The sequence below is a fragment of the Rhinolophus sinicus genome, chromosome 4, assembly GCF_057876585.1.
Source record: "Rhinolophus sinicus isolate RSI-liver-muscle chromosome 4, RSI-T2T, whole genome shotgun sequence".
Taxonomy (NCBI): Eukaryota; Metazoa; Chordata; class Mammalia; order Chiroptera; family Rhinolophidae; genus Rhinolophus; species Rhinolophus sinicus.
In genome coordinates this window covers 80532949-80552200 of record NC_142504.1, presented here as the reverse complement: position 1 = coordinate 80552200, position 19252 = coordinate 80532949, and the positions used below count along the sequence as shown (strand labels likewise).

At 39.4% G+C, this 19252-nt stretch overlaps 1 protein-coding gene across 3 annotated transcripts in view; it reads right to left on the bottom strand.

The window, feature by feature from the left end:
• Nucleotides 1-6367: 6367 nt before the first annotated feature.
• TAF4B (TATA-box binding protein associated factor 4b) overlaps nt 6368-19252 on the bottom strand; it is a 118882-nt gene continuing 105997 nt past the window's right edge. For 2 of the 3 annotated variants that reach the window (XM_019741281.3, XM_019741282.3), the window contains one exon: nt 7080-7399. In XM_019741281.3, the coding sequence (XP_019596840.2) occupies nt 7232-7399 (168 nt within the window). In that variant the 3' untranslated portion in view covers nt 7080-7231. Of the gene's footprint in view, nt 7400-19252 lie in introns of all 3 variants that reach the window. The other variant, XM_019741280.3, reaches the window with a different exon arrangement.

The following is a 19252-nucleotide window of genomic DNA, read 5'->3' as shown; positions in this document are numbered from 1 at the left end:
TGTCCAGATTTACTACAAATCAATGAGAGTGTTGGTAGAGCAGTGTTTGTCAAATTTATCACACGCACAAATTCCCTGGGCATCTTGTTAAAATACAGATTCTCACTGAGCAGCTGGGGAGGGGGGCTGAGGTTCTGCATCTAACACGCTTCTGGTGAGACCCACGCTGCTGGTCCACGGACCACACTTTGAGTGGCAAGGGTGTATCACGCTTGCCATGTTAAAGCCTCCCTCTAAACAACACAGCCAAGGGAGCTTCCTTGCACGTGACCTGTCTTGCTTTATACTTGTGACATTGCCGTGCTGGTCGCAGCTGTCTGCACCGAGGACCAGCATCTAAGTCCAGTGCAGCCATCTGCAGGCTGGCCAGCCACCTGAGATCCAAAAGGAAGAGCGTTTAATATACCCAACCACTTCCTCTCTCTTAGGAGGTTTGAATGTCACACAGCATTGTACCCAGATGCAAAAATGTGAGGAGAAAGCACTAAATTGAGAACAAAAGCGGTAGCAGAAGACTTCGTAGGAAAAGCACAGAGCAGCGAGGCACTGTCACATCAGAAGCACTAGAGTTGACAGAAAGGGATTGTGACATGGGGGGGACAAGATGATGGGACTGCTGGAGTTTGCGCTGGATAGTGAATGCCTTTCTCATTCTCCCAGAACACAGAATACAACGCGGCTCAGGTGCTGTATTGTGACTTTCCCTGGAAGGTCTCATTAAACCCCATGAATGCAGACACCTTGAGCACTTTTCTCTGTATCTTTTCATCTAGAGGCGATTCTTCCCTTTGAGGCAATCCTTTACTTCCACTAGGACTTTACTATAGCAAACACCCCCGAGGCATTTTAAATGTAATATAGTTTACGTCCAAGTTTCTCACACAGATAGTAAGGCACCACCTCAGATCATCTTGCCTGAGCCAGGTGACCAATTCCCCTAAAGAGCAATGGCAGAAGAGGGGAGAGGATGGTGTAGCAGTTTGCTTGGGCTATCACATTAAAGTAACACAAACTGGGGGGCTTAAACAACAGACATTTATTTTCTCATGACTTTTGGGGCCTAGAAGTCAAGGTGTCAGCAGGGTTGGGTTTCTGAGGCCTGTCTCATTGGCTTGTAGATGGCCGTCTTTTTGCTGTGTCCCCACATGGTCTTCCCTCTGTCCCCATGTGTGTCCTAGTCTCTTTTTGTAAGGACACAGTCATCCTGGATTACGGCTGCCCTAATGACCTCATTTTAACTTATGTACCTCTTTAAAGACCCCATCTCTAAAAACAGTCACGTTCCTAGGTACTGGGGGTTAGGACATCAACATAGGAATCTGGGGAGTGGGGGACGCAATTTAGCTCATAACAATTGGGGCTCTTCAAAGCCGTTGTCATGCTCTTCTGTGAAATGTCTGGTTAACCATGTGCTAGGTGGTGCCTGTAACTCAGCAAGTTCTCCAGAGGCGCTCATGCAAGCTCTGTGAACTCTGCCATAGCACTATCAGCTAGATGTAGTCCCAGCCGGCTGCAGGCTGGTAACACTGCTAATGAACGGACTGATGTTGGAGGGCGGCAACAGGCTGCGTGGTTTTACAGCTGCGCCTGTCGTGTTCAACACATTGCGGGACACGCTGAATGAACACAGAAGGTATTCTGTGGGTGACACAAGGCTGAGAGGGATAAGGAATTGCGTAGTTGATTAAGCCACTTGGACCCAAGTGTTCTCAATAAGTGATAGAATCAACATTTACATGATCATGAATCGGGGCGGCCGGTTAGCTCAGTTGGTTAGAGCACCATGCTCTTAACAACAAGGTTGCCGGTTCAATCCCCACAGGGGCCACTGTGAGCTGCGCCCTCCACAACTAGATGGAAACAACTACTTGACTTGGAGCTGATGGATGGGTCCTGGAAAAACATACTTAAATAAATAAAAGTAAAAAAAAAAAAAAAAAATGATCATGACTGGTTAGAACAACAGGCCCAAACCAACCAAACGAAGCATAGCAGAACAGAGCAGAGCAGTAGTATTCTCTCTTTAGGTTGACAAGGCAACTGATCAGTGAGAAGTGCTTCTCAAACTTGAGTGAGCACAGAAGTCACCTGGGAATCTTGCTCAAATGCAGGTTCTGACTTAGTAGGTCTGGAGTGGGGCTGGAGAGCCTTTGTTTCCAACAAGTTCCTAGGTGAAGATGCTGCTGCTGGTCCTCTGGCTACTCTCTGGTATCGAGTGAAAACGTCCTGGGGTGATTGGTTAACCACAAGTTCACACTACTGCAATCTGACCTTGCATACCCGATAACAATATGAAATTCAGACCTAAGCAGTCATGGGTCCATATCCTCCCTACTCTCCAGCCCCATCTGCTGGGTTGCATTTAGCTTACGGAACCACGTTTTAATGTGGCCTTTAGCATAGCAAAATATGACAAAGAGGACAATTAAAATACTGAGACCTGGAATCTACATCGTTTGAAATGAAAGAACTGGGACTCTTTAGCCTATAGAGGGGAATACTAAGTGTAGGAAAAGAAATGGATAGCTATCCTTAGGTATTTAAGCTGCTATCACATGGGACAGATCAGTTCTGAAGCATTAAAAAAACAACAAAAACAAAGCACAACACAACAAACCCCCAACTCAGTGTAGGGATCTAGAGAGCAGGTTCTGGGGTTGGAGACACCTAGGATGAAATCTCAACTCCATTACTTCCTCTAGTGACTTCCACTAAATTGCCAAATCTCTTCACACACCAGCGTCCTTATCAGTAAGACAGAAATAACAATAGCAGTAGCTATCTGTATTAGCTAGTCATATTACACATTATAAAACATATATTATACATAGTTATCATATATACATTATATATACTTAATGAACTGCTATAACAGATATAGTGTGTTAATGGGTTACACTTTAGATGTTTATTTCTCACTTGTATCCAAAATAAGTGGTTTTGATTAGCAGGCACTTTTGTTGCCACAACTGTGACCAAGGCTCCTTTGATTTGGCAACTCTGCCATCTTCATTAGGAGCCTTCTGAGGTCTCTGTGAAGAGGAAAAGAGAACACGAGATCATAAACAGCAAGTTGTCATGAGCCAGCTCTGAAATGCCACACATCACTTCTGCCTACATGTCACTGGCCAGACCTCAGGCACTTGGCCACATTTAACTACAGGGAGGCTCAGAAATGTGATCCAGCTGCATGTGCAGGAGGCAGAGGCGAGACAGGGCAACACTGCCTCAGTATCACCTACAGTAAGAGAACTCTGGAAGATGTCAATCGGGCATTCTATTTTTTTCTTTTTTTTTTTTACATTTCCACTGTCTCTATTCCTAATGCTGTACTCCGCTTCCTGTAACCATATACATACATATATAAAATTATAGTTGGCATTCATTATTGTTCAGCTTCAGGTGTACAGTGCAGAGATCAGGCATCTACATCATCCCTGAGGTGGTCTCCCAAATGGGACATGCATCCATCAGATACCCTACAAAATCTTTACATTATTGATTACATTCCCCAAATTAATTTTCAAAACCCCATGGCCATCTTGTGGTTACCGACTGTTTTCTAATCCCCTCACCTTCCCCCTTATCCCCACCCCTCCACCCATCTAGCAACCCTCAGTTTTTCTTCTATGTCTCCAAAACTGTTTCTGATTAGTTCATTCATTTATTCTTATCTTTAGATTCCGCATATAAGTGAGATCATATGGTATTTGTCTTTCTCTGTCTGACTTATTTCACTTAACATAATGTTCTCTAGGTCCATCCATGTTGTTGCAAATGGTAAGATTTCATTCTTCTTTATGGCTGCGTAATACTCCATTGTATAAATGCACCACAGCTTCTTAATCCAGTCATCTATCGATGGGCATTTCGGTTGTTTCCATGTCTTGGCTATTGTGTATAGTGCTGCAATAAACATAGGAGTGCATAAAGATTTTTGAATTGCAGTTTTGGTCGGGCATTCTATTTTAAAGAAGAGTTGCCATTAAAATTGCTCTCATTATGGCTTACCAACAGTCAAAAATCTTAAAATGAGTTTCTTAGGAGCATCTTCTTCCCACAAATATTCAATGTGTAAGGTCTACATAAATTCTAAACTTAATACTGTTATATGTCTGTTCCTCCCACCTAACCCTGATAGTGTTCCCGTACATGGCGGTGAACACTTTAGTTTTCTTGTTTTCACAGCACAGGTCTTCTCAATATTCCTCCATCCCCAAAAGTATGGCAAAAATGTTTTGCTGAGGACCAATTTCCAACTGGTGGAACAAGTTCAGTGAAAAAGCAAATGCACCAATATAATACAAATGCAATCTGAAATGTATACGAAAATACTAAAAGGTGGTTAAAAAGTCAGAGAAAAAGATTGATACCAGATGTAAATCATGCCTACATGTAAAAAATAAGTCATTTCAGTTCAGCAAGTCACAGGAAACTATCTGGAAATAATGCTAAAAACAACAAAATAGGAACTGGCTACCAGGTCATGTATAAACACATTTTATACCTTTACCTCCTGCAGAATCAGTGAGTCTTATTGAAGTCAAACTTATATAAACACGTGGTTGGTTCATCGTACAACTAGGAATAAAGTCCACCTTAATCAGCCTGAGATCTTGGTTCCATACTGTTCTACAGAATATGCCCTAACATCGCTTGCGTTCTTTGCTTGCAACCATGACATAGCTAGTATAAATGGTCTTAGTTCTAAACAAAGTTTTGCCAAAATTCTAATGTGGTTTATAGGAAATACAGGTTTTAAGAAGTACAGGCTTTAATGTCAAACTTGGCTTCTTTTTAAGAGAAGAATCTTAAAGCTGTTCAGGGGATCATTTAAAAAGTCAGACATAATAAAAGCAAAATGGATGAAATGGGTGAATTTTATATGTAAAATATGCCTCAATAAAGTTGCTTAAAAAATTAGATGGAGTGGAGAATTTCTGGTATGTTCCCCCTTTACTGTTGATCACCCAAAATAACTATTGAAGGCAGAGGATCACAAATCTCAATGCTTAAAGGGATAAGTCAAGGGAAGGGAGATATATGCCCCATATCTAAACTGGACAGCCATTGGTTGGTTCCAGGGGATAGCTACACAAAAGGGTATATGTAGTTATTCTGGATCTTGTACTTTTTCGAAAGAAGTGGAAATTTAGATTTTTGTGAATTGAAAAACTGGCAACACCGTGTGAGTCACAGAGAATGTATTTGCCAACTGAATGGAAGAATACCTTGGATATACTGCATTTGTTCTTTCGTGTGTAAGATATGCTTCAAGACACAAAGCTTTAAAATGTATATTAAAAATAAACTTTGAAAAAGAACACCTTAGTAAGAAAACCTTGTAGGGCCAAGAAAAGCTTTTGTAATGAATGTGCTAAGTTTTCTTCGAGAGTCAAATAGCATGCACATTTACAACTATTTCAAAGAAAGTGATATAGTAAAACCTGGATCTGAAGTGAGGTTCTGGAACTCCAAAGCTGCCACTCCCAATTAATCAGAGACAAGAAAGTTCCACTACCCAGCCCCCCGCTTCTGAGCTGGTTTTCAAAGTCAGTGACCAAAGAAAGTTATTCTTATAATAAAATAATTATTTTAATGAAGTATTTTAAATCATTTTAAACACCTGATCAATAAGATCATACACAAATATGGGAGTATGCTGTACTTTACAAAAAATAAAGCTAAGCATTTAAATATACAAAAGCAACTTTAGGTATAGATCTCTTCGTAAAGTACTCTTTTAACACATATATAATTTATAGCATTTTACATAATAACTTGCTGAAACAAAAATGTGGCCAATTTAAAACTTACTAGAATACAGACTATGGCCATAACAGTCCCAATGGGAAGAACAGGATGAAGAGTAACATACTTGAGGTGGTTTTCCCCCCCTGAATTCTTTTTCTAAGAAGCACAGCTTTCCCATTTTTAAAAAAACTTCTCAGAGGATTTATTCTGTATGTGATTGTAACTACAGCTATTATTTGTCACCAGCTACATGCCACACAGGTGGAATTTAAAAAAGCAGGTTTGGTTTGCAAAATATCAGCTTCCTCCTCAGACGAATATATATAACATGCTTCTCATAACATATTTAGAGACAAGATCTCCAAAAGTGAGATGCCGACATTACTTTTGAGTATAGAATCCTTTTGGAGTCCTTATTAAGTTTTTAAAGTCATCACTTAGGATTTTTTTAAATGCAACAAGATGTTTAAAACTTAGGGTAACTAAACGATTTTACAAAACTGTCCTTGTGTTTTAAAACAATACAAAAAAACAAAAACAAAAAATAACTTCGTTTTGAAATACTGCAATTTGAAAATGTTTGATAACATTTTCCTTTTTGGTTGGGCTGTGATTTTTTTGTCAACAAAACATGTACAGTTGCTTTGGAGTTCCAATTCCACCACTGCCTCCCTTAGGCATATGCAGTGCATTTCCTGTTTTATGATTCAATTTTCATTTTCCCCTCATCAGTTTGAACACAATGTCCCATCATTCCTTCCAATACTTTCCACCTTTTCCATTTTTCAATGAGGTATATTAGCAGCTTCAATTTTAAGGTTTCTCTGACAAGGATATCCCCTCACTTGGTATCAGAAGCAGCATATGGTGATATGAACCAGAGAATAGCAATCTCAGGCACAAACTATCCCCATTTGTCTGTTTTGACAATACTGGGACTCGGCCGACCAAACTTACCACAGGCCTTACTCTGTGGCTTGTCACCTTCAACTACGGAAGGTGACTGTCATAATTCGCTAAGCAATTTGATTACAGCCCAGAAAACCTAACACTTTGAAATAGGTTCAGTACATGATGAAATACAATTTCTTTGGTAAGCAGTGACCCTCTCTTTCCCCTACATCTCAATGCAGGCTGCATTAGGGTAAGACATCTCACCTGTTAACAGTGTGGCAAATGAAGCAGGGAGTAACAAACAGGGCCTTAACTTGCTGTGATTAAGCGCACAGGTAGGCAGATGCCTACTTCTGTGTAAACTGTATTTCATAACCAATTTTCAGAAGGCAAAGCTAAATTCTGGTCATTAAGAACCCCATGGGATGTATAAGTAAGATTTAATAACAGTACATAACTGTAAACAATGGTCTTCCCTAGCAATGATTATTTTCCAGAAACTGAAATTGCAGGACAGTGCAACAATACTCTTTATGTCTTCTTTGGCAGTAAACAGCAAGGATCTGGATGGAAAGTAGAGTGGTCACTTCAGAAGGGCAAGGTACAGGGCTCGAGAATATTTCATGTCCCTTTCCTGTTCCATACAGAATATCAAGTCCCTGAGGCAGATTCTCGTGATTCTTGGACGAAGCAACTGCTTGGTGGCTGTCAGGCTGGATGTTCCAGAAGCAAGAAGGTTGTCTTTTAAGCCCTAAACAGAATAAAGGGAGAAATGTTCCAAATAAGCAATCATTCATAAAGGGAAACCTGTCAATTCAGCATGTAAGAGCTCACTAGCTTCTGGCCACTGAGTTAGGTGCAGGAGAGAACACCCTGGTGGGGGCTTAACCCTGGAGCCTGGTCTCTTGGGGGGGCACCCAGCTGCCATCACACCTAGTTTGTGACCTCATTCATTCTTTCTGTCCCACCGGGGCCATGGCCATAGCTTCTTAACTGATTTCCCCACTTCCAGGTTCTACTTCACTTTTTTCTTTGCTGCACATTGCAGATCTGACTTTCTTCTTTAACGGTCTTAGACAAAACTTTTGGGAATAATGGATATAGTCATTATTTTGGTTGTGGCGATGATTTCACAGGTGTATGTATACGATGAGTACGTAAAAACCTATCAGATTATACACTTTAAATGTGTGCAGTCTTTTTTGTGTCAATTATAAAAATAAAAGGCTTACATGGTTCAGATCCTATCACTTCATGGTTCAAAAATCTTCAATGGCTCCCCATTGTCCACAGTAGCTACTCGAGCACTTGTTAAGCACCTTCCACAAATTATATCTTCTTCCACACATAAGCTCTTTCATACAAAATTGCAGCAAGTTATATGGGTGCTGCCCCATTTATCAAATGAGGAAACTGAGTTCAGAGAGGTTAAGCAACCTATTTGAGGTCACACAGAAAAACTGATCTTGGACTCAACTTCTAATTTGATCTAAAGAGAGTACTCTTTGTCACTGTGCTGTATTATTCATCAAATCGGGTACAAACTCATCACTGGCTTCCCTCCAGCCTTAGTCACCATTGCTCCTTTACAAAGCATCTTGACTCTAGCCAATAGGCAAAGATCAGCAAAAGGCCATCCCAGGTCAACCTACTCATCTTTTAAGACCCATTTCTCACTGTGCCAACTGCCTTATATATGGCTACCACCACCACCACCCAAACCCTCTAGATCATAAGGATGGGGATGATCATTTCTATGCCATCTAGGACTAAGTAGAATACACAGACCAATGTAGATTACCAGCAATATTTTTTGAATTGAATGTACTGGTTTAAAACACTATGGTCAAAACAAGTCAACTTAATTCCATGCACATTCACAGAATGACCGGGAGGCATTTTATCTGATGGTCAAATAAAATTTCCTTAAAAAATACTATTCAGTTCTGGTGGGATATGATAGCACAATCACATTTCTACACTCATTAGGTTAAACCTGTACAAAAGTAGCTATGGAACAAATTTTCGAAAACCACATTAAAAAAGGACAAAACGGTTACCATCAGCTGCACAACTGCCTGCTGCTTAGCATGGAGCCCGTGCACACACAGTATAGAGGCAGGCTCTCATTATTTCTGCAGGGCGCTTGGTAATGAATGCAATTTGTACAAATACAAGTGTCAGCCTCTGTAACTTCGGCTAAGCGTGCCAGTCAAGCACCAGCATCTCACTCTTCCCTGCTAACATCACCACTTAGAGGTGGTGTAACTCAGATGTAAGCTTAACTATTGTAAACGATCACCATCAACATATTTTCATACGATTTTTGCAGAAAGGGCCCAACACCTCAGCTTTAGAAACTGGGTAAAAAAGTAAGCATTAGAAAGTTAGCAAAATGTGTCACGGGCAGTGAGTGGCAATTTTGTTTGTATACTGGAGTTAAACGCAGAGGCACTTTTCTTAGCCAAAATTCGGATGTATTATGCTAAAGATGAATCTATATATGTTTACAAATGTTTCTACCAAGAGTTTGCCTACCATCAGTTGTTTATAGTGTGTTCTATGAATTTTGAAATTAAATAGATGGATACACTATGTCTTGGCAATTCCACTTCTACATAAACGCCCAGAAATATGTCATATGTTCCTCCAAAGACCTGTATGAGAATGTTCTGTAGTACTATTTGTAACAGCCTTAAACTAGAAACAATCCAAATGCCCAAAGAGTAGAATAGATAAACTGTAGAATATTTATACAAATGGAGTACTACACAGCAATAATAAGCTGAGTAGCATGGATGAATATCACAAAAATTTTAAATGAAAGGATGCAGACACAAAGGAATACATACAGTTTTATTCCAGTTTTATAAAGTTCAAAAACAGGCAAAGCAACAGAAGTCGGGATAATGATTCCCCTTGAAGGAGAGGACCAGTAGCCAGAAGGGGATAAGAAAGGTTTTCTTGATTGAAGTACTGTCTGCACTGGTGTGTTTACACTGTGAAAATTCAGTGAACTTATGATTTGTGTACTTTTCTGCATCAACGTTATACTTCAATTAAAAAAAATAAAGGACTACCAAAAAATCTTGGCCAAGTAGGAAATAATAAGGGGATCAAAGAAGAAAAAACAGGAAAGAAAACAAGGCAAAACTGCTAAACACAAAAAATTTAAAGAGACCTACCTAATGATCTGAGTAAGGAACGAAGGGGTCACAGTTCATGTTTGTCATGTGACAAGCCTAAAGGATCCAGGGGACAGAGCCATATTACAGCTGCCAGCCTGGGTTAAAAAGGTCATTCCAACAGGATGCAGCAGAAGGCCTGAGGCAATGTTATAAATGAAACCAACCCCAAGGGACATTCAGTAACCCAACAGAAATGTCTTTCATAATTCACAACTTTACGAAGGTGATAGCAGTCTCTTCGCCCAAATAGTAACTGACTTAGAAAGCCAATCTTTCTTGAACCTGTATATAAATACATAGCATTTTTATTCATGTGCTTATGATTTGGGGAAGTCCACCACCTGACTTGCCAGTTTCACAGTGACCTGGCAGAATAATCAGCTACTTCTCAATTGACCATGGTAAAGAGGGTGGAATGTGCACAGTTAACTTAAAGCCATAAAAACTCAACCCTGTCTTTTCACCATCAGCATTAATTTTCTTCTACCCCACCAAGTCCTTTCCCCCAAGCTACTCAGGACTGATTTCTGGTCGGTCACACTATACTGTCAATGCCAAAGTACACTAACTAGTTAAGAAACCAGAATTTGTTAAGAAGAAAAACAAAAAACACTTGTGTGACAATGTACTATTTATTTCTGAAATAGAGGGGTTTCCCAATTGATTTTCTACATGAGGATATTCTTTAATTTGGATTCTTCACCTGGATGAAAAGAGGGTAAAATGGAACACGAAGTTCAATGAAGATGAAAGAAACAATTCACTTACATAGTGCACAACAGATGTTCTTCGAAGTGTAATCCAACCTAAATGTTAACGTACTCTCACACTGCCAGGTAGATTAAGTTAGCCTTGATTAGTTTGTTCAATTCTATCACTAAACAAAGTTTCTTATTTTTGTAACACAACTTTTGAGGTACTCTTCTGCCCCAATAAGAAAAAACTGAACATCATCACGTACCAATTTCAAAAAAATAACACCATTTTAAGAATGACACCAAGTAATTAAAAATCACCAAGTACCCAAATTTTTATCCCCTCAACAGAGTGGGTACTGTAAAGTAAAGCCTTTTGAAGCTTCTCTACTTCTTTTTTCCACATTTCCTTAAATTATGTTACTGCTATACTAAGTGAGAAGCAGAAATAAGGTCTTTATGAGCCCAGGGGTTTCATGAATCCTGAAGTTCTCAGTAACTTCATATGGGCCTGTTTCCAAGAACTGGAATCCAAGGCAACTTAGCTTCATGCCAGTCCCTGTGTTGATTCAATTCAAAAGTTAGCTGGGTCACTGGGCTCCTACTAGGGACAAGGAAGTGCTCTCGGCAGCATAAGATACACAGAAGGACTGAACAGTGGTAAACACCAGTTGTCTCCTCCATAAGCAACCTCTGACAAATCACTTAACTTCTCTGCGCTTCAGTTTCCTAATCTGCAAAATACGGATAGTAACAGTAATTATGTCACAGGGTTGGCTTGAAAACTAAATGAGAACAATGTCTGGCATACAATCTACACTCTATAAATGTTGGCACTTACCATAATAAATTAATTCATTAGCCAACTGGGAGACACTGAAGGTTTATAAACAGGAAACAGTGTAATCTTAGTTCCAGGCCTTTTCTTCCATCCCCTACTTAAAACTAACTAAACTTTCCTGCCCATGTTCTATTCTCTTACGTCCTAGCTAACTTAAAGAAATTATTTATCCTGCCACACTTACCTTGTCCCTCCCAGTGAGAATTTTGAATTTAGTGGAGTTTTGAACGCCTAAGCTAAAAAACACACTAACGGGCATTTCAGACGTGTGCAGGCAAATGAAGAGTATATCTTGGGACAGGAAGTTTTCCACAGGCTCCTTCAATCAAATAGTGGAAGAGCTTGCTGCTTTGCAGAATCAACCAAACTTATCAATACTGTCTCTAGAAGTTAATGTCAACTTCCACTCTATTCCCTGAATTATAAGTGTTTAAGAAAACAGAAATGTGTCCCTGAATCTTAATAATAAACTAGGAAAAAATGACATTTTTAATAGAGAGAAGCAAAGATTCATTACATTTCTCAGACCCTCTACCTGGTTTTACCCAAACCCCATGTTACCATGGCAGCTCTTAAAGAACGACTCAAGTCCTACGGAGGAAACAAGAACTAGACATGAGGATAGAGGGTGAAATGAAGATTTCATCCTCTTCAGAACAAAAAATCAACCACGTTCTAAGTCTTGGAAGCAAGGATAAATAAAAGTGCCCTGGATGCCTGGCCTTTTGTAACAAGAACACTTAAAATCTATATTCAAAAGATCTGAGCTTCTAGGCCTTAAGGGCAGCAGAGAAGAAAATACTGAGCTGCGAGACTGACTGCCCTCTGCTGGTAAACAAGCAGAACTTCTGGAGCCACAGATCTCCCCTTGATCACCTTCGTGTTATTCCTTTTGAGTTGTTTCAGAATATTGACAACCCTGAATGTTAATGCCTGCCATAGAATTTTGTCACTTCTAAGTCTATGTTTCCACAGACCTTTACAGAATTAACATGTCAAAACAGACGGATGTGATGTGTAATCATGGGCTTTGAGTTCTAACTAGTTGTGTTATTATGAGAGCAATAAAGACTGGTTTGTCCTACGTTAACGATCACCTCCCATCCCGTCTTTATCTACAAAAGAATGCTCTCTTAAATTCAAGACCTCGCTGTTCAATTTCCTAATGAAGTCTCCAATTGAATGTATCCTAAATTCAACATGTTTCGAATCATATTCCTCCCCTTTCTTATTTAAAGGAGAGGTAATACCACTCAACCTCCAATGCCCAAGTCAGAAAAGTGGGTGTCATCCATAACCCTTTCTTTCTCTGCATTTTGTCACTTATGAGTTCTACCTCAACAATTTCCAAATCATCTACTTCTTTCTACATTTTCACTTCCATTATTTTCTGCTTAGATTACTCCAACAACATTCTAAGAAAACTCCATATTACCAGTATTAATATTGCTCACACTGCAGTGAGAATGATCTTTCTAAAATAATACTCTGATAATACTGTTTTCCTGCTTAAAATAATCTGGTGGCTAAAAATCTCCCACAGGACCAAGTCCAAGTATCCAAGCATGACATATACTCTCATCTATAAGCCTGCCAAAGCCTCTCCCCACGGTCTCATCTCATCCCTTTCTTCCTGTCTCAAACTATTGATCATGCCACGGAACACGTTTCCTCTTTGCGCCAGACAGTAATTCTCTCTTCCTGGAACTCCTCTAATCTCTCTGTCCTATCCTTGTATCATATCAATTAAGTTCTTTAAGACTCAACTCAGGTAGCATGTTTCCCCAATGCTACAAACACAAACACAGCCTAAGTCTAGACGAGGTACAACTCCCGTGTACTTTAGTAGCACTCCGTATTTCACTCTACCATAACATGTATTCAGTACAATGCAACTACCTCTTTCTCGTTCCCTAGGAGGGAAGGATTTTGTACCTCTGAATATTTTATATAGTGTCTGGAACTTAGTTGGTATCCAACAAACGTCTGTAGTACGATCATGTGTCTAGTGCTACCCAATAATGTCACTTATATAAATGAACAGTGAAAATAAGCTAAAGTATGGGCTTTGGGATTTTAATATCAAGATCTTGCTGTCATTCTTAGCTTTAAGCCAAATAAATCTGGAAGAAAAATATAAACTCCTTTGATGGCTTGTTCCCAAGCATTACACAGCCCTCTAACAACTTATCTCATCTACTCATCCCCATGAAGCTGCCACCACACATTATACTGGAAGCTAGAACATGTCCAATAAGGGAGATGGAAAAATTGTAGTTCACCCATGAAATGTGTAGAACATTAATGACACGGTAAGATACATTATATTATTAAGTAAAAAGTAGGTTAACAAAAAATATTGCTACAATATGAGTTTTGTAAAAACATAATAGGATGTAGAGAACTTTAATTTCCTTCTCTAAGTTTTCTACAATAAACATTTTGATGAAAATAAAAATTTTAAATATAAAAATTCATATTACAGAGACAGGGGAAGAATGCTTAAAGAAATCATTAGTCTGAGGAACCAAAAGGTTTAAGTGACAGGGAAAGGGAAAGGAAAGGGAAATGGGAAGAATGGACAATGATGGACCCACTGGAAATAAAACAGAGGAGAAGTAGACAGAATAGACTCCAGACACTACATGAAAAAAGAAAGGGGTAAGCTTTGGAACTCCTGATTAGGGCAACAGAGTAATGCTAGTGGAAAGGGGGACAGTCCCCATTTTAGGTCAAATGAGGTACAGTAGTACCTCGGTTTTCGAATGTCTCCGTTGACGAACATTTCGGTTTATGAACGCCGTAAATTTTATGGATCTATGGTATCATTAGATAGTAAAATCAATGCTAAATTTGCAGTTTTAGGGGTTGATTTTAAAGGTCTGGAATGGATTAATCCATTTTGCATTACTTTCTATGGTAAAACTGTGCCTCTGTTTTCGAACGTTTCAGAACTTGAACGGTTTTCCGGAATGGATTACATTAAAAAACCGAGGTACCACTGCATATGTTGCTTTTAAAATCTAAAGGTGCCCCTTTCTTTGTGATGGGAGAAGACAGCGCAAGTTGCCTTTTACCTTGGAAAGGTTATCTCAACATGCACCAAACCACTGGACACCCAACAAGTTCACCAAGATTACAGGCTCCTGAATTTTTGTGGGATATATTCTCACCCTCTGGCATGCACGCATCTTACCAAAATGTCTATAGGAGTTGTTACTTCTAGCTCACCAGCTCCAATAAGCACGGTATCAATATTTGGATTTGCATGATGACCCGTGGAAGGGAGAGGCTACCCAGGTCCTTGCAGCATATCTTATAACAAAAGGCTTGATTTAGCCCAGAGATAGGTTAGTCAAGGTGCACGGCTGAGCCTGCTAACTGAAAACAAACTAATTCTGATGGCTTTACTAATAAGCATAGAGGAAAAGAAGCATATGCCAGATCAATATCTGCATACCAAATGCCACAGGTTGCACTGATTTGCTCCAGCAACAAAACCACATCTGGAATAATAACTCCCACTGGGATGAGCAGCTGATTAACACCACCATTCTCATCTGTCTTCTTCAATGCCGAATAGGTGAATTGAATGGGGATATGGTAGGAATCACCAAGTCTGCATCTTTCAAATCTTTAATGGTGGCTCTACATAATCTCTCAAGGTAACAGTTTCTAATTTTGGTAGGTAGATGACATTCTAGTGGTTTCCATTTGGCTTTCTCTCACTTCCATAGGTCAGTAAACCAATGTGAGAACTCTGTTAGTTGTTAAGTATGTCTATTCCAATTACGCATTCCAAAAATATGGAAATAACCACACTGAGCCCACTGTGAGATGAACCTAAGCCAAAACTCCATTGACTGATTAAAAACAGTGGTGTTTTGAGTCTCCTAGAATTCATTAGGCTCAGAGTCAGTGTTCAGCAATCCCTAAAACGTCTAGTAATTTCCTCTTCCCAATGCCCAGTCACTTTAGTAAATGGCTACAAGTCTTTTGGGGATAGGCCAGAAGGAGACTCACAACATAAATTTTTGGCTCTACATCAGGGTCTTTCCTCAAGAGGACCTGGCTTTCCTTTCATTCAAAGGTCTCAGGGTCTGTGAACTGGTTTAAGTCTGGAGACTGGTTGAGGGGCTTTAACTCGTTACTGAGGTCATCCAAGTCACACTTCTGTCCCCCAGGTCTAGAGCTCTTCTGTTTGTACAAATCAGTGAAGACTTACCAGGATGCTCACCTATTCAGTTCTAGGGATACTATGATCAACTAGCCAATGCCAAAGATCCCTGCAACTCAGACTATTCTGATTAGTGCTTTGGCTTTGCTCACCTTTATACTAACCCCATTCATTTTACCTTTAGCAATGAAATGCCATCTGCCTCAGCCACCTGAGATAACATCATTCCCACTGAATTTAGGATCCTAGTTTGATGGCAACAATTCCCCTGTCATTACTGGCTTAAAGAAGATAGCCAACAGAGCTCTTCAAGGATGCTGAGAGGCTCCCCTCATGAATGTATGTCTCAGAACTTTTGAGAAAAGGAGTGTCCTCTAGACTGAAGGGGACATGTTTGATGAAGCCCCCTTTTTAATGAAAAATTCACTCCAGCATTCTAATCTCCCTAAGCCTTTGGATAACCTCCCCTACAGAACACAAATAAAGTTCCAACATCAATTCAACTTTACTTAACTTAGGCCACCTTTTAATGTAGTTTTCAGTCAACCAACCAAGCAAACTGTTAGAGCTACTCCTAGCTCTCTGACTTAATACCTTCAATCTGGAATCTGTTTAGTGAGTCCACATCAAAATTCACCCTGATCCAACTTTACATTCCTTCTACTCTGATCCCACACCCTCAGGATCCACTCCCAGAGCATTCTCCAGGTAACTGCAGGCAAAATCATGCAATTCTTTTCCTGTGTATCATACCTCCTCACGGGTAGTATTAATACCACTTAGCATCTCACCCTCGGGGGGCTGCTGGAACTTGAGTCTGGTTATAGGTATAGAAGCAATGGGAGGTAGTGAGGACAGGTCCTGAGGAAGAAGACCAGTAGCCTCTTGCAAGGCAACTAAAGGGAAGCCATTATTGACTCCTCAGGAGACTAAGCTCCCTCAGACAGGGGCAGAAGGACTGACAAATGTGGCTAGACAGAATCGAGGAGTTCAAGGTATCTCGTTTCATTGGAATCTGACCATATTCCCACCTTGATTTTCAGTTTTCCATTCTTTCCCAATGTCAGTAACTTTAACACAAGAGACTCTACTAGGCTAGAAATTCAATTTGCATTATAATTCAGCCACCTGTAGGACAACACTTTTGGTTTTCAGAAATCCCTGTCCTTGGCTACAGGAAATAAGGGTTTCTTTTAGGGCAATTGCAGAGGCATTCATGCCCTTATGTGGATTCTGAGTTCAGAATTTAAAGCTTTTTCCTTCCCTAAGTTTCCCAGTGTACACTGAAGGGATCAACCTATCCCATTATTTTCGTTTTCACTAAAATCTTCTGTGATAGCAAGTAGTCTCCCAAGAAGCCTTGCCTTCTATGGGAACTTGATTATTAGTGCCTATCCGTGATAAAGTAATTGTTTTGCCACTGTATGCCATGGATTACCTGTGTTCCTTTTGCTACTAGAAACAAGGTCAGTTACAACTTTAAACCTAATTAGATCAGAGAACCAATTGTGTGGAAACCCAGAACTGATTCAGGAACCCGTCATCAAGGTGCTGTTTCTTTGCAGCTACTATGGTACAATCTTTTGTGTAAGTCAGTAATCAGAGAACACTAGGGATGACAGAACATAGCATTATTACAGAGATTTGGCCTTACGTAAATGTGAGCCTGGTCAAACAATTTATGTTCAGTTGCTGACTCTGGTGTCGGGCCTGGACCAGGTTTAGGAGAAGCCAAAAGAGAGGACCTGGGGGGAGCTGAGGAGGCCCACTGCTCCCATGCCAACGTGTGTGCGCTGCAATAGCTCCCAGTATCCCCATATTGACCTCCTAAGAAGAAGAATACGGGTGCAGTTTCACTTCTGCCTTTCAAAATCAAAATGCCTCATGGCCCACACTAATCAGGAACTATGCAAGAAAAATAATTCTGGGAAACAAAAAGAGCTCTGGGAAACTATTGTGTTAGTTAATCTGACACAATACAAATCCACCATACCATCTTTGTTTGTCTTTAAAAAACTCTCTTGGATCTATCTTGAGTTTTAACTTCTAATCCATATATCATTGCTTATTTCTGCTATCATACGTTCAATTTCTATGTGGTCATTCATTTTTTTTCTAGTAATTTTTAAAATAGCTTTTTATTCTTCTTTCATGGTTGCAATATACTCTTCATCGCTCCACATCCCCTACCTCCCCCAGTTTCCTTCTGCTTCTTCATGCCTTGCTTTTCTTCCATCTTTTCCTTTTTATCTTTCATGTAAGAGGCTTTCCTCAAATATCTGGTTATCCCTGCCAATGTGTTCATATTTAAAAGGCACTTAACTAGTAATATTTGAGGCCTCCTCTCTTGGCTAGTTTGTTTTTTGTTTTGTTTTGTTTTTCCCCAGAAAGAATGCTGCTAGTCTCTAATCTAAGTCAATTTCAACTCAAATACTAATGAATACACTCAGTGCTGTTCTCTCCTCTCTTCTTTATTCTTGTATATTTATATTGTTTTCACTCCTTTACAAACATTTAAGGGAATCTGGGAAGGAGGAAAGATAAACCCATAATGTGCAGTTCAAAATATTTCCAGGAAGTCCCTGAAGATAAGTGACAGAGTCAACTTTTAAATCTCTGGAAAATTTAAAAGCTCCAACTAACATTTAGATTTATGTTGAAGTCATTAATGAAAAAGGCAGATTTATTTAGGGAAGTGTGAACAAAATAAAATTTAAAAAAATATATCTTGGCTTCTTTATCTAAAGTAATAATAGCATGCTCTAAAACCTAATGAATCTACACGATATTTACAGAAAGTGTTAGATGATAATAAATCTGTTTAAATCTGTAGTAAGTCAGTTGTAATAGATAACGAGGCACACTTCAGAAATTATGGTTCCCCTGTAGCCTGGCAAAAGAGAACCGAGAGGTAAAGAATGGCACTGCCTGTGCCCTCAAGGACATGAAGATTAAAGCTGTGCCCTTTCATGTCAATAGCCTTTTAGTTAAATTACTATGCACTTGCGGGAATGAACAATCACCCATAGTAGCAACCAGAAAGAGACAAACATCTTAGAGAAATTCTGTTTGTCCCCTAACAGAGTTTAAGCCATTGAATTTCCCCAAATCATTTCAGGCTTAATATTTCGATTATAATCTACTCATATCCTCAAATGATGAAAACTACTAAATCTGGTAAACAGAATGCCATTGATGTAAGGTCATTCAAATACCCATAAGAATTCAACGTGGTTCTCTATTTCAAAATACACACATATCTAAGTTATGAAAAAATTGTCCATCAATAATTTTAATACTTAAATAAAGTTTAAAAATTCAAGAATTTCCCTCATAGGGTATTTTAGAGGTTGTTCAACACTTCTACATCACATTTCCAGATAGAAAATAGAACCTCAATCTTTGAAGAGGGCACATAGGCATGGAAGAGATACAATAAATGAGAAGTTGTAGTAACCGGAACATTTAAAAATGTTTTTTCAATCTGTTGCTAATAAGGGAATAGAAAAATACACATTTACACAGTGGTGGAAACTGGCAGAAACATTTTGGAAAGCATTAAAATTTAAGATGTGCATACCCTTTGACCCAGAAGTTCTCTACTTCTAGAAATCAATCTGCAAAATAAATGAGTACACGAAGATACATGATGTTCACTATTTATAATAAACAAATGAAAATATTCTAAATGCCTATTAGTGGA